Genomic DNA, 16,343 nt, shown 5'->3' with positions numbered 1-16,343 from the left:
CAGGATGTAACTCAGGATCAGTAATGTAATGTATGTACACAGTGACTGCACCAGCAGAATAGTGAGTGCAGCTCTGGAGTATAATACAGGATGTAACTCAGGATCAGTAATGTAATGTATGTACACAGTGACTGCTCCAGCAGAATAGTGAGTGCAGCTCTGGAGTATAATACAGGATGTAACTCAGGATAAGTAATGTAATGTATGTACACAGTGACTGCACCAGCAGAATAGTGAGTGCAGCTCTGGAGTATAATACAGGAGGTAACTCAGGATAAGTAATGTAATGTATGTACACAGTGACTGCTCCAGCAGAATAGTGAGTGCAGCTCTGGAGTATAATACAGGATGTAACTCAGGATCAGTAATGTAATGTATGTACACAGTGACTGCACCAGCAGAATAGTGAGTGCAGCTCTGGGGTATAATACAGGATGTAACTCAGGATCAGTAATGTAATGTATGTACACAGTGACTGCACCAGCAGAATAGTGAGTGCAGCTCTGGAGTATAATACAGGATGTAACTCAGGATCAGTAATGTAATGTATGTACACAGTGACTGCACCAGCAGAATAGTGAGTGCAGCTCTGGAGTATAATACAGGAGGTAACTCAGGATCAGTACAGGGTAGTAATGATAATTCTTGTAGGTGACATATGAGTTACTGACAGCCGCTAACATTTGCCTGTTCTCGCCGTGGCACACTTTCTATCACAGGGCACAAGCTCCCACAAAGGTTTATCTAGTAGCCAGTTTGCTATTAGATCACGGTAATAAAGCAGACGGCCCGGCGGAGGCGCTCATGAGCTCACGGTGAACACACGCACCCTGAGGCCGGCACAGCCAGCTCTCCATCTGCCCGTCTCTTTACAGTGCGTCTGCGCCATCTGTTAATAACAAACTAATACAATCCTATTTATTCCTACAAGTGCCAGGCTGCGGGGCGAAATGAATGGTTTAATGGCCGCAGCTCGGCCAGTATGTGGTGTGTATATTTAGTTTGCTCATATTTTATTCTTGCTCATTTCATTTCTAGGGTTTTGGCACATATGGGAATAAGTGCTATTTTTACACGCAGCGTCGGATGCGTGGCCGGGGACGGCTTCACCTAATTTCAGCTCTGAAGCCATCCTTTATGAATCATCTCTGCCGCGCTTTCCCTACAGAATCTGAATATATTCCAGAACAAATAGTGACAGATCTGTAATGAGATCTGTAGGTGCAGAGGCGAGCGGACCGGCCGGTCGGTAATGTGTTGTATGTATATAACACGACTGCAGATAAAACTCATTGTGTCCAAATTCTGCCTGACTTCCTCTTTTCTGAAAATTAATACTTAAAGGGGCTGTCCAGGCGTACCCTTGCTCAGTGAATATCATACATGAGTACTATTCAGGTTAATGAGACCTTCGCATGATTCTTATTGGGTATAATACATCCCTTTAACCCCTTTTATTTTTGCACTTTCATTTTTTTCTGCCCTTTCTTCAGAGACATAATTTTTTTTTCCCATTCACCTAGGGCTTGTTTTTTTATTTATTTATTATTTTTTTTTGAGACGCCATTTAATTTACCCCATATTACATTGTAAAATGGGCAAAAAAAATCGCTTTTTTTATATGGTTAAATGGAAAAATGCCTTTTAATTTCATGACTACCTCTGTGCATTAAAATGAAGCTATATTATTATTTAATATATTTTCTTAATTTTATATATTTTTTTACTACTTTTAAAACAAAAAAAAACTGAAAAAAAAAGTTGCATGGGGTGTTGTGAGGTTTTAGGTTGTAATGCCTACCAGTAAACTCTTGGCACATACACAACTTTTTATGCATTTTTCTATTTGGAGATGAAGTGACTGAAAAAAGAAAAAAACAGCATTTCTGTCATATAACCCCTTAGATGCTCTGATGTTACGTCTCAGGGGTTGACCTGCTGCAGGAGTGACAGGTGTGTGTTAGCAGTGTAACACAGACAGCACCCACTGTGTATGGAGTGCATCCATAGAATTTACTCTGATGCTAAAGGGTTAAACAACCTATAATGAAAGGTCACATACAGCTGAGAGTTTGCTACAATAGCATCTAGTCTAGTAACCTCGTTGCGTTGATCCACGTCAACTACAGACTAAAATATTTCACTCTATACAAAGACCTATATTTCTTCAGAACGAGACCGCCACTAGGGGGAGCACTGCGTAGACTGATTTTTTTATAGACCTAAATACTGTACTAGTCACCTTCTTTAGTTTGCTCCCCTAGTGGCTGTCCTTTCCCACAATACGTGGATACGTAGAAATCTTGAAAACCAATATACAAAAAATATATATATGATATGCTGGAACTGGAATATTCCTTTAAAGGGGATCTCCACCTTGAACAATAACTACTTGGTAGAAGGGTCCCTTGTTAATCAACTGATCATAAAGTGTCTCCCTGTCACAAATCCCGAGCGATCAGCAGTAATCTAAGAGATAAACTTGGCAGTAAGTGTTTTGTTTTGCTGCAGATCCCCCGCAGGGGACATAAAGTATTACACCATACCCATTCATATCATTGTCAGGGTAGGACAGGTCCTCCAGTGCTCCCCATTGAAGATCCTAAACAGAGTATTTGGGATTTTCTAATAGGGTATATATACATTACTGGAACCACAGCCGGAGGTGTAATACAGCTCATCCGCGGAGCGCTCCAGGTATCGATACGCCGTTTGTTGTCTTGCAGATGTCAGTGCGCGGTCTTCTCTCGCTCATGTCGGCTATTCCTTAATTATCATAATCTTGCGCGCCAGAAAATAGCGGCGGTGAGTGACACCTCTCGCTGCGCCCGTACGGAACAAGCACTTAATTCTTTGTGCTGTGAGTTCTTTTTTTCCCCGCATTGTCAGGCGACCTGTTTGCCAGTGAAGTGTTCATCGCTCTTTGCCAAACTGCATGTTGCTCGCTGACCAGGACATGTCGCCTTTTGTACGCCACAGCATTTACACAGCTTTTCCACAGCATTTACATAATTGATTTTTGAGCTGGTTGCAGAACGAGATGTGGGGATTGTGACCCTCCTCCGAGTCTTTATAATAACATTCATTGTCATTTTGCAGGATTTGAGAGCAGCTGCTATCGCCCGTCCTCTGGAAATTAATGAGACGGAGAAGGTGCTGAGGATGTCCATCAGAGAAGTTTTGGTAAGTGCATGGTGATACCATCACCCAGCCATCCGAGCTCCCAACTCCGACATTTATGACATCCCCATTTTTAATGGGGTTCTTCCCATAAACTATATCCATTATTAAATAATGACTTTGGGGATCCAGCGGATGAGACCCCCACTGACTCCAAAGTCCTGTGTACACATGTGCGACCACCACTCCTATGGTCCGTGAATAGTCCGGTGGTCGCACATGCTCCTGCTGAGGTCGCCTTATATTTTCAACATTTATAGGGACCTTGGATGACCTATATTACTCCACCTCACATCTGCCCACGCTTTGAGATATTGTACAGAAGACATAGAACAGCAACTCTGTGCCAAGCTACAATCCCGGATTTTGCCACCGCTCCCCGCCGGAGCTGATTTTCTCCATTATGCTCCTCGTACATTCATACAATGTTCACCAGAGGAGCCATTGCAGCGTTCAATCAGGCGGCCTCCACTTTTCTGCAGGGTGGGAGTAAGATGTAATTCATATCCTCCGCTCGGTGCTTGAAAATGATGTGGTGCGCACTTCTAATCAATATTTTATAGGCCTGTCAGTGTGCAGCCAGGACGCGGCCATGTTGTTCGCCTGTGAACTGGCAGGAGAAATCCTCCCACATTCAGAGGAGAAGTGCAGGATGATTCATGGTTCGGTGTCCTCGTAGTCATATTTATTTTTAAATAAAATTCAGGAGAATAATAGTGATGGGTGTTAAAGGGACACGGCAGGCAAATCTGATCGGCTGTGTTGTGCCTATTACAGATGAGGTGGAGCATGACACAGGTATTTAAAGGGGATGTCTTCTTTCTTCAGGAGCACAATGTGCCGCTACCCGGCCTCCCGATTTTGCACTTTTTGGGGGTGTTTCTACTTGATTGACCCACACTGCGCGCTCTCAAGCAGAGGCAGCTTTACCTGTGCAGCATTGGAGGAGCACTGTAGCTGGCCGGGATCAGGAGTTATCAGCGTGCTCCAGCAATTTGTCCATCCTTATAACCTCCAGCCCCTCGCCCTCGATGTACGACATCCAGCCCCTCGCCCTCGGCGTATGTATAACATCCGGGCCCTCGGTGTATGACATCCGGCCCCTCGCCCTCGGTGTATGACATCCGGCCCCTCGCCCTCGGTGTATGACATCCGGCCCCTCGCCTTCGGTGTGCTGAGTAGCAGAGGGCAGAAAAGTCACCAATGCTTTGCTGACCCTATAACTCCAGTACAGACCTCCTCTGGTATCATCACAAACACAGCGTCCCCGCCGGGAGCTTCATGGCCGAGCAGCTGCATGCAGCCGTACATCACCAAGCACAATGCCGAGTGTCGGATGGAGTGGTGTAAAGCCGCCACCATTGGATTCTGTAGGAGACATGTTCTGTGCAGTGACGGATCACACTTCTCTATCTGCGTCTGATGGAGGAGTCTGGGTTTGGTGATTCCAGGAGAACGTTACCCCCTGACTGCATTGTGCCCCCTGTACAGATGGTGGAGGAGGATAATGCTACGGACTGTTATCAGGGGGCGGCCTCGGCGTCTTAGTGCCAGTGAAGAGAAATCTTAATTTTCAGTACAAGACATTGTGGACAATTGTAGTTCCATCTTTGTGGGAACAGTTTGGGGAAGACCCTTATCTGTTCCCCATGACTGCACCCAGTGCACAAGCTCCATACAGACATGGGGGGAGTTTGGTGAGAAGTCCTGACCTCAACCCCATCTAACACCTATGGAATGAGGTAGACCAGAGATTGTGATCCCGGCCTCTCCCCAACATCAGTATCTGACCTCACTAATGCTCTTCTGGGCAAAGGGACAAAAATTCCCAATATCTTGTAGAAATCCTTCCCTGAAGAGCGGGGGCCGTTATATCTGCAGAGGGGCTACTCCATATTAATGTCTATGGGAGGTCAGAAAAGCTCCTAGAGGTGTAATATGGAGGGGCACATACTTTTCTCCATAGATTGAGAGTGTATATTTACATATATATATATATTCTGCTTGAATTCCAGCCTTACAACATATACTTAGCGGCGGCTCTCGGTGACGCAGTTCTCTTCAGTGTAATCACCTTGTTGTGCATTATGGAGATTATGAAAATGTACGCAGCCATCCTGCTGAATTCCTGCACCCCCTCCTCTCTCCGGCCTATGACACCTTCCTTTCTTCTCTCTTGTGGAGCTACAATTTCCTCTGCTTATAATCAGGACTCTTCGTCTGACTCTTTAGCGGATGGTTTCTCAGCTGCCGCATGTAATAGTCATGTGTGGCATGAAAGGATCTTCTCTTCCTACTTGTCCTGGAAACAGTTGATTGATCGCTCAACCTCTGATCATGCAGGGGGATTACAGGTGGCTATATATACTGCGGCAGATTCGGGCTGCTCACAACGAGACGTTCACATGCCTCCGTCAAGGTGACCATGAAGTGGGCTCGTCCTCTTCATATTTATGTACTTAGAATACGGAACATCCCCTGAACATTCCGTGATCATTGATGGAACGATACGTGATACCTGCTGGGTTAGGAGGCTGCCATGGAAATCATTATATGGTAGATGTGATTATCAGATCTGTAGGTTATCAGTGGGCAGGATAAAGACCGTAGATCAGAAGTCCCCCGACCTTTCTTTTTGCTGTGAATAGACAGAGACGTTTCCATACACGTCTATGGAAGTTATGGAACATGCTCTGCTGCTTTCACAACTTCCTTAGAGGCGATCATGACTGGAGTAGGAGATGCTTGTTTTGGAGATAGATTTGGGTCCCACTTTTGAAAATCCCATCTATCAGCCACTTGTGGAATATCTTGTAGATGTGCCATCAATGTTGAATATCTGAATACCACAAGGAAAGAAATGATAACCTTGCCGTCGGTATCTGCCGCATTTCTTCAAGTTCCAGAAACTGTCTTGTAGAAAACCCTGCAGAGAAGACGGGTTTATCTCCATCTGAGCAGCTGATGGGGTGGAGGTAACACAAGGGGGAGGAGCTACTACTGCAGGCAGAGTAGAGGGGAGAGGCTCCTGCTGCAGCCAGTTGTCCTACAGCCAGACTCAAGGCATATAGGCAGATGACAAGGGGCCATGTCTGACCTCATGGGACACACAGAGAAAATTTTGTTATATATTTCTCCGATTTTTAATTGCAATATGAGGAAGAGAAGATTTAACCAAGAGTTACTGGGATATTTTTTGTGACTATTTTGTCTTCCTGCTACTTACCTGCTCTGGAGAAGTGGCTCCAGATCTGGACACTATAAAGCCATACTTGGTGCATAGAATTACCGGTGAGCAAAAACCTTAGTTTCAGGCCTTTGTGGAAGATACAGCACTTGGAGTCCTGCGATTGTAAAGGGAATCTGTCGGCAGGATTTTGCTATGTAATTTGAGATCATCATAATGTAGAGGCAGAGACCCTGATTCCAGCAATGTATCACTTACTGGACTGCTTGCTGTCATTTTGATATCCTTGTTTTCTCTGCTGTAGATCGACCAGTGCTGTGAATACTGCGCTGTGTATAACCCCGCCCACGCCCCTGATTGGCAGCTTCCTGTGTACACTGTCCGCAAGCTGCCAATCAGTGTCTGGGGGCGGGGTTACACCGATTAGCTGGACTTCCTGACTCGTGACACCTAGTCCTGCAGTGATAATCTGCTGATAAATCACTGATTGTATTCAAACTTACAGCACACAGCCTAGTAAGTGACACATTGCTGGAATCAGGGTCTCAACCCCTACATCATGCTGCTCTCAGATTAAATAGCAAAAACAGATTCTCTTTGTTCCACTCCTGATTATGGCTTACAAATACTGAACGTGTGAATGTGGCCTCAATCAGAGGAAAAGTATAATAGAAACTCGTCACCACTTCTGCACTTTTTCACCCACTCCTGGTTTTGGCTTACAAATACTGATGGAAAATACTGACCGAATACTGAATGTGTGAACGTGGCTTAAGGATCATTTCTAATAAAAATTTGTTGTAGAATGTATCGTTAGATAGAGCGGGACTATTTCATGTTCCTCCAGGAACAGCGCCACTCTTGGTCATGGATTGTATTGCAACTCAGCCACTTAAGAGACTAATGCAGTACCAGACATGTCCTGCAGAAAAGAGTGGCGCCCTTTGTGGAAAAGTGCAGCAATGTGGTTGAAATGTCATACAGTGTGTCTGATATTATTAAGGGTTGGAGCGACCCCTTTATCCCGGTCATTCCCTCTCTTTCAGGAACAGTGTCAGAAAATGAGAGATTTCCAAACCAATGGCTCGTCGGACGAGGTGAACCTGGAGTCCAAAATTGAAAAGCGCAAAAAGGAGCTGGAGAGGAATCGAGCAAGACTCCAGACCCTGCAGAGCGTCAGGTTGGCTCCTTCTCCTGCACAATTCGTGACTATTGGAGGCCACGGTCCCAATTTAGGGTTATAACGGGCCTCTTCTGTGTCTGTACAGACCCGCCTTTATGGATGAGTATGAGAAGCTGGAGGAAGAGCTACAAAAGCAGTATGAGATCTACATGAACAAGTACCGGAACCTCTGCTTCCTGGAGCAGCAGCTGGAGGACCACCATCGGGTGGAGCAGGAGCGCTTTGAGGTGAGGACCGGAGCTGGTTGCGAGATACATCCCCCATGGAATCAGTGACGGACTCTCCGAAGGATCAGAGAGTCTCCTCCATCAGAAATCAGAGGACCGCTGCAGCCAATCACAGGCTGCAGCGGTCCTCTGATTTCTGATGGAGGAGACTCTCTGATCAGACGCTCTTGTCTTGTCGTCACCTTACTGCTGCAAACTCAGCTTCCGGACCTGGTGCAGACCTCCGAGTGGCCTGCCCTGGATCCTTACGGGGGGAAGGCGCTCTTAGAGGTAAGTATGCCGCACTTTCACGGGCCTGAAAAATAAAATGTTATTACACTATCGAATAATCCCTTTAAGATGAGCGTTTTACTAGTCCAGCTCTCCTGGGTTTTAGGTGGGAACATTTTTAACAAAAGGATTACAGAATTGTTCTGATATAGATTTTCAAAGTCAGTTCACCAGCCCCATCAGGTCTAAGAGCTCTATAAAATAATGTATACAGCTTGTGCGGTGAAAACGGACAGATCTGCTTTAACTCACTGATGGACATGTCAAGAATTTACAATATGTCAGCTTGGCCGGATGAGCTTATGGAGTTTGACGTGAAGGAGAAAAGTTAGATTGGAGCAAGTGTTTTCTAATCCGGACATATCAAGAGTCGGTGGATTTTCTGTAAATTATAAACTCTCTCTCTGCAGCCACTACTAGAGGGAGCTTTAGGAGCACACTGCATACAGGATTGTTACTCAGTACTATGCATGAACTGTATGCAGTACGTTCTTCGGCTCCCTCTAGTGGTGGCTGTTGGTACACACAATTTTATCATTTCATTCTGCAGAGAATTCTCATGAGTTCAAGTTTATTTTTTGTGGTGGGAATGAGTGTATTCCCCCAAGTGGCCCATCGTATATCGTATTCATAGATCCCATCCCTGATTATTATTCCTGGCACCATCTCTCAATAATACAGATACAATTCCTGTAGATGTCGTCCTCCCGGCTCCCGCCGTCCCTCTCCCGGCCTGTCACTGACTACGTGCCTGTAATATGTTATTCTGCAGTAGCCCAGGAGCTCATCCGCCCGACTCCGGGAGCACACACTCTCCGCATGAGGCTGTCAATCACGCCTGATCCATCCAGTCACCCGCTGCATTAAGGCAATGAATAAATGCAGCAATTATAAAGTTATTTCTGAGCCTGGAATAACTGACTGGTTCCATAGAGATCACCTCCTGATCGTTCTGGCCCCTGCACCTATGGCCTATTATGGCATATTGACAAAGGGTGGTCTGGCATTCAGAGCCCCCCAGAGCAGAATACCGCTACATAGTGACCTTACCTCCGGCGGATTCGGTGCAAGCTTTTATTACAAGGCCTCCTATTCGTCTGAATCCAGGAATGCTTCTTTTTACCTAAAACAGCACCACATCTGTCCATAGGTTGCTTCTGGTACTGCAGCTGAGTACCAAACACAAGCTGTACACAGGTGTGGCCCTCTTTTTTTTTTTTGAGGAAAGCAGCTATGTTTTTTTTTTTAAATGTACATTGTAATTTAATTTAATATATTTTATATTGTCGGAGATGTATTCTTCACAGTTGGAGCTGCAAATCCCTAACGTCCGTTTCATACAGTTCCATGAGAAAATTCTGACTGCCTTCAGACACCACTAGGGGGAGCGGTGGGTAGCCAGCACGGGAGCGGTGGGTAGCCAGCACGGGAGCGGTGGGTAGCCAGCACGGGAGCGGTGGGTAGCCAGCACGGGAGCGGTGGGGAGCCAGCACGGGAGCGGTGGGGAGCCAGCACGGGAGCGGTGGGGAGCCAGCACGGGAGCGGTGGGGAGCCAGCACGGGAGCGGTGGGGAGCCAGCACGGGAGCGGTGGGGAGCCAGCACGGGAGCGGTGGGGAGCCAGCAAGGAGCGGTGGGGAGCCAGCACGGGAGCGGTGGGGAGCCAGAACGGAGCGGTAGGGACCCCGCTAAGCAGAGGGACTTTCCTACAGCACAGCGCGGACCGCTGCGTGTCATACATGGATGTTTACTATTGATCCCTTTTTTACGTTTCTTCTTCGCTCCCGTCTTGTCTTCATTGCTGAAATGATGGAGTTTAGCGGAGCTCACATCTCGCCGTCCTCTTCACATGAGCGCTAACTGCTGTGCGGGGAAAAAGGGATCAATACGGTGCAGGTATCTATTCATCTGTAGCTGAAAGTAGGACGAGTGGAAGCGGAGATGCTGCTGACGGGTCCTCTAATGTGCCGGCGCATCGGGGGAATAAACAGGCCGGAATAAAGGGAGCACCGGCTTTTCTGCAGTGCTGCAATGTCTTAAAGGAACAGGTAAAAGTGAGATACCGTGTTATGTCTAATACAAGGCCCTGCGGGGGTGGGGCGTTACACAGGAAGCTCAGATCTTGCTGCGCCCCCTAGGTGATGCAATGGATAAAACATAACATGGTGTATCCGTTTTGCTCGGAGTATTCCCTTAAAAACTCTTAGAATCCTGCATTGTGTCGTTCCTCTGTTACTCCTCCTGGAGACATGAATACATTGACAACTCGATTCTTCCTTGGATCGTCTGATACTGGTAACACAAGTGTCAATTTATTCATACATTTCGAGGAGGAGTAACAGAGGGACGGCACTGTTCATGGGATTGTTGGACGGATGAAGTGCCTGAGACGTACCTTTTCCTGTCAAGTAAATCCCCCCCCCCTCCCATTTTATTTTATTACGTATATGTTGAGTCAGAACAGCACAGCGCTGTACATGTGTAGTGGCCATTTTCAGGTATTGCAGCTCCACTCCCATTAGTCTGTCTCTGGTCCCTCTCACCTGTGACTTCTCTTGCCCGTGGTGTATTATCAGCTATATATGGGTTACAGGAAGAAGCCCGTCGTGTTGTCGGTGCCCGCTGAGATTCAGGATGCCATGCGGCTGCTTCTCTTTCTGTCCCGGGCGGATGATAAGTGCTGGGAATCTTCTCCAGATGAATAAACCTGTCGCATCCTATACCCTCCCAGCCGGCCGAGCATCGCTCACCCCCATCCCCCGCACATCTGCTGATCACAGACCTGTCCACATCAGCCGTGTCACCGGCCTCTGGGGCTTCAGCATCTGCTCAGGACCCTTCACGTCAATGTGAAATAACTTGGGAAATGTACAAAACCTGCCATGAGCCCTCATTGTGCCGCTGAAATCCTGAATACCATATACAGTGGCATGTAAAAGTTTGGGCACCCCTGGTCAAAATTACTGTTATTGTGATCAGTTGAAGGTAAAATGATCTCTTATTTTAAAAATTCCAAAAAAGGAAAATGGGCCAATGCAAAAGTTTGGGCACCCTTGGAGATTTGTGGCTCCGATAACTTTGACCAAGGCTTCAGACCTTAATTAGCCTGTTAGGGTTATGGCTTGTTCACTATCATCATTAGGAAAGATCAGGTGATGCAAATTTCCCAGATTTATAAAAACCAGCCTCCTCTAACCTTGTGCCAAAAAACAGCAGCCATGGGTTCTTCTAAGCAGCTGCCGGGCACTCTGAAAATGAAAATGGTGGAGGCTCACAAAGCCGGAGACGCTATAAGAAGATGGCAAAGCGTTTTCAAGTTGCCCTTTGTTCAGTTCAAAATGTACCGTATATACTCGAGTATAAGATGAGTTTTTCAGCACATTTCTTGTTATGAAAAAGCCCCCCTTGGCTTATACTCAGGTATATACCTGAGTATATAGAAATTCTGTTGGTGGTGTGTAGTGGTGGGGGGGGTTGCAGCGGCGGAGGAGCGGGGCACACGCTGTAGCCACTGCTGCAGCTACCACGTGTGCCCACTGCTAAAGGGACATGAATATTCCCTCTTCTCCACTCCCATGGGCGTGGAGAAGAATGAATATTCATTCTCTTTAGTAGCGGTCAAAGAGGAGCGCTGAGCCGCAGTGCCTGCTGACAGTGCCCTCTACTAAAGAGCATGTATATTCACTCTGCTCCACACCCATAGTCCCGGCGTGGAGAGGAGTGAATATGCCGGCAACAGCAGCTCACATCAGCGTCTGAGAGAACATGGGTGTGACTCCATGCGGTCTCAGATACTGACATGAGCTGCTGCAGGAGAACAGGACACAGCGCTGGAGCAGAGGTGAGGAAAGAAGGAAGGTGAGTATAAGTGTTTATTTTTTGTGTGTGTGGTGATGGGGCCATGGATACCAGAATTGGGGGATGAGGGGGCCATGCATACCAGGATTGGGGATTAGGGGGCCATGCATACCAGGATTGGGGATTAGGGGGCCATGCATACCAGGATTGGGGATGAGGGGACCATGCAAACCAGAATTGGGGGATGAGGGGTTCCATGCATACTAGGATTGGGGGATGAGGGGGCCATGCAAACTAGGATTGGGGGATGAGGGGGCCATGCAAACTAGGATTGGGGGATGAGGGGGCCATGCAAACTAGGATTGGGGGATGAGGGGGCCATGCAAACTAGGATTGGGGGATGAGGGGGCCATGCAAACTAGGATTGGGGGATGAGGGGGCCATGCAAACTAGGATTGGGGGATGAGGGGGCCACGCAAACTAAGATTGGGGGATGAGGGGGCCACACAAACCAAAATTGGGGGATGAGGGGGCCAGGCATACCAGGATTGGGGGATTAGGGGGCCACGCACCACGCATACCAGGATTGGGGGATGAGGAGGCCAAGCGTACCAGGATTGAGGGATGAGGGGACCATACTTACCAGGATTGGGGGATGAGGGGGGGTGCCATGCGTACCAGGATTGGGGATGAGGGGTGCCATGCGTACCAGGATCGGGGATGAGGGAGCAATGCGTACCAGGTTGGGGAAATTTACCAGTAGCTGCTGCATTTCCCACCCTAGGCTTATACTTGAGTCAATACGTTTTCCCTTTTTTTTTTGGGTAAAATTAGGTACCTCGGGTCGACTTCTACTCGAGTATATACGGTAATTAAGAAATGGCTGTTACCAGGAACAGTGGAGGTCAAGATAAGGTGTGGAAGACCAAGCTAAATTTCAGTGAGAGCTGCTCGTAGGATTGCACGAGAGGCAAATCAGAACCCCCGCTTAACTGCAAAAGACCTTCAGAAAGATTTATCAGACTCTGGAGTTGTGGTACATTTGTCTACTGTTCAGAGACACCTGCACAAATATGGCCTCCATGGAAGAGTCATCTGAAGAAAACCTCTCTTGCATCCTCACCTTAAAATTTAGTGTGAGAAGAATGCAAAAGAACATCTAAAGAAGCCTGATGCATTTTGGAAACAAGTCCTGTGGACCGATGAGGTTAATATAGAACTCTTTGGCCGCAATGATCAAAGGTATGTGTGGAGAAAAAAGGGCACAGAATTTCAGGAGAAGAACATCTCGCCAACCATTAAGCATGGGGGTGGATCAATCATGCTTTGTGGTTGTGTTGCAGCCAATGGCACGGGGAACATTTCACGGTTAGAGGGAAGAATGGATTCAATGAGATTTTAACAAATTCTTGATGCAAACATAACACCATCTGTAAAAAAGATAAAGTTGAAAAGTGGATGGCTTCTACAAATGGATAATGATCCTAAACACCCGTTAAAATCCACAATAGACGACCTCAAAAGGCGCAAGCTGAAGGTTTTACAATGGCCCTCACAGTCCCCTGATCTGAACATCATTGAAAATCTGTGGCTAGACCTCAAAATAGCAGAACATGCAAGACGACCCAGGAATCTCACAGAACTAGAAGAATTCTCCAAGAAAGAAAGGATGAAAATCCCTCAAACAAGAATTGAAAGACTCTTGTCTGGCTACAAAAAGCATTTACAAGCTGTGATACTTGCAAAAACCATGTGTGTGTATGTATATGTGTATATAAAATATATATATATAATTTTTTTTTTTTGCCTAAAATACAAAGGTAATGTGTCATCTTTCACTTTAGGCCTTTTAGAGATCATTTCATCTTCAGTTTTCTTAACTGTACCTACATGTGAGGCCAAAATGAAAAGTTCTGCTCCAGGAGAGAGATACGTGTGTAAGACTGTGTTGGGAATAACTGACGTGCTTTGTCCATAGGAGGCGGAAAATACTCTCAGGCTAATGCAGAGCAAACTGAGAGAGGAGGAGAACAGACTGCAGAAGTCCGCAGGTAGGACGGACCCCTGATCATCCACATACAGCTGCCTACCTCTGCTGCCCGTCCTTGCGTACTACCTCCGCTGCCTGTCCTTGCGTACTACCTCCGCTGCCCGTCCTTGCGTACCACCTCCGCCGCCCGTCCTGGCGTACCACCTCCGCCGCCCGTCCTGGCGTACCACCTCCGCCGCCCGTCCTGGCGTACCACCTCCGCCGTCCGTCCTGGCGTACCACCTCCGCCGCCCGTCCTCGCGTCCCACCTCCGCCGCCCGTCCTCGCGTCCCACCTCCGCCGCCCGTCCTCGCGTCCCACCTCCGCCGCCCGTCCTCGCGTCCCACCTCCGCCGCCCGTCCTCGCGTCCCACCTCCGCCGCCCGTCCTCGCGTCCCACCTCCGCCTCGCGTACCACCTCCGCCGCCCGTCCTCGCGTACCACCTCCGCCGCCCGTCCTCGCGTACCACCTCCGCCGCCCGTCCTCGCGTACCACCTCCGCCGCCCGTCCTCGCGTACCACCTCCGCCGCCCGTCCTCGCGTACCACCTCCGCCGCCCGTCCTCGCGTACCACCTCCGCCGCCCGTCACCGCGTACAACCTCCGCTGCCTGTCATTCTCGCAGTGTCAGGTCAGTTACATGATTAGCACCAGGTTGTCGGTGTTCCTCACGGTTTTATCTGCTCTCTAGTTAGTAATGAAGATTCGGACAGTGAAATCCAGGAGGACGACGGCTCTGACGAGATGGAGGACGAGGAGAGAAGACTCGGCAGGTTCCAGATGGGGCGCAGCATGCAAGGTACTGCTCTCCAGTATGTGGTGTGTCACGGCATCTGGGAACATTAACCCTTTCTTTTTGATTGCAATAAAAGGCAGAAGTGTCTCGCAGTGAACGTGATTAACAAATGTGTGTTGTTACAGGGAGGGGAGGCCGTATTGTGGGGACCATGCACGGAGGCGACAGCGACGAGGTAAGTGACCGCAGCAGAGGATGACTACTATACGGATGTGTCTATTAATCCCGGAAATCGACACTAGGGCCCCAAATCATCATTTGCGATAGTTTTTAAGTTTCTTTTTTCTCTTGTGGTATACAATGATATTTTTTGCTCCAAAGTCTTCAGGCTAGTGCACGTGGTTCATAAATTTTACCCAAAACCAAAAATTTTCCTTTTTTTTTTTTGTTCTCTAAAAAGGGTATGTACTCCTAAAAAAAAAAAAATCACATGTACATGAAATCATTTTTTTTGGGTTGGGGGGACGACGACACATTTGAGACTGTTTTGATAACATTGGTGACTCAGATGAAAGCATTTGGAAATCTCAAAGATCGCCCATAATGGCCACCAGTAAAAAAAAAACAATCACACACATGTATAATACACTTTAAAAAGGGGCACAAATGAAAAACCCCAAACACTAGAAGGAAAAAAAGTCGTAAGTGCAATGAAGAATCGGGATATTACATAGTGTAACCTTTACTGCAGCTTAGTGGCCAAGCAAGGGAACTGCACCGGTAGCTGCTTTTTTCGATCCATTCCCCATTCCATTCTTCATTCCTGTTCATTCTTGGCTGGTGTTTTACTCTCGCGCTCTCTCCTCCTCCTCCTCCTCCTCCTCCTCATATCTCATGTCTCCTTTTTATTTCCTTGCTGTCATTACGTGGAGGCGGCAGCCAGTCCTGCCATTATAATTAACACTGAGGCTCTGAGCAGCCACCAGCAGGTTGGTACAAGCCCCTTACCCGCAGGACATGGTAGAGGCGGCAATGGTGTCAGATGAGGCTCGGACCATTGCATCATGGAGGGACCTCGTACTAATATTTTGTCGTCGTTCCTTTACACAGGATGCATTAGAAGACAGTGAAATGGATGTGGAGGATGAAGATGATGATGAGGAAGAAGATGATGACGGCGATGATGATGAGGAAGAAAACGTAAGGGCAAGGGGACCCAAGAGAGGACTGGGTAAACCTAGTAGACGATTGCGACAAAATGAATCATTTGTGGAGAGTGACAATGACTTCTAACCCTCCTCCTCCTCTTGTATTTATTCTTCCCTTATCGCTTCACATTTTTACACCTTTTGTTACATAATCTAAATCTATGTATAAAAATAAAAACAAATAATAAATTAATATAATTTTTTTTTTGGTATCTGCGGTTCAAAACAAAACCATAAAAGAAGAAGATGGTAAAGGGGAACTAAACTTTTAAAAAAAAGTTTTCGTAGTGTTGATCAGTGGGGGACGGGCGCTGATGTTCCCATTGATCCCACAAGGGGCGGAAGACGCCCCCAGCTTCAGCCATAGTAAGTCTATGGGGGGTTCTCAGGTCTCGGACCCCCACTGATCAAAACTACCAAACATAACATTTTGCTGAACTTTTCGGGCCCCCTTATGTTTCTGCTCCTGGGAGTAGTTGCGACCCCTGCACGCCCCCTGTGGGTAATATATGTGGTTACAGGGGGGTAT

At 47.4% G+C, this 16,343-nt stretch overlaps 1 protein-coding gene across 2 annotated transcripts in view; it reads left to right on the top strand.

The window, feature by feature from the left end:
* CLUAP1 (clusterin associated protein 1) overlaps positions 1 to 15,914 on the top strand; it is a 49,648-nt gene extending 33,734 nt beyond the window's left edge. The window contains exons 6-13 of one of the 2 annotated variants that reach the window (XM_073645958.1): positions 3,100 to 3,183; positions 7,414 to 7,547; positions 7,636 to 7,777; positions 13,822 to 13,894; positions 14,562 to 14,669; positions 14,792 to 14,841; positions 15,539 to 15,595; positions 15,717 to 15,914. In XM_073645958.1, coding sequence (XP_073502059.1) covers positions 3,100 to 3,183; positions 7,414 to 7,547; positions 7,636 to 7,777; positions 13,822 to 13,894; positions 14,562 to 14,669; positions 14,792 to 14,841; positions 15,539 to 15,595; positions 15,717 to 15,899 — 831 coding nt within the window. In that variant the 3' untranslated portion in view covers positions 15,900 to 15,914. The remainder of the gene's footprint in view (positions 1 to 3,099; positions 3,184 to 7,413; positions 7,548 to 7,635; positions 7,778 to 13,821; positions 13,895 to 14,561; positions 14,670 to 14,791; positions 14,842 to 15,538; positions 15,596 to 15,716) is intronic. The other variant, XM_073645959.1, reaches the window with a different exon arrangement.
* Positions 15,915 to 16,343: the final 429 nt, after the last annotated feature.

Source organism: Phyllobates terribilis, unplaced genomic scaffold (assembly GCF_046119375.1).
Source record: "Phyllobates terribilis strain yellow unplaced genomic scaffold, ASM4611937v1 Scaffold_9__5_contigs__length_417890890, whole genome shotgun sequence".
In the NCBI taxonomy this organism is placed as follows: Eukaryota; Metazoa; Chordata; class Amphibia; order Anura; family Dendrobatidae; genus Phyllobates; species Phyllobates terribilis.
Note: the sequence above shows the minus strand (reverse complement) of the source record. Positions and strands in the feature narration are given on the sequence as shown.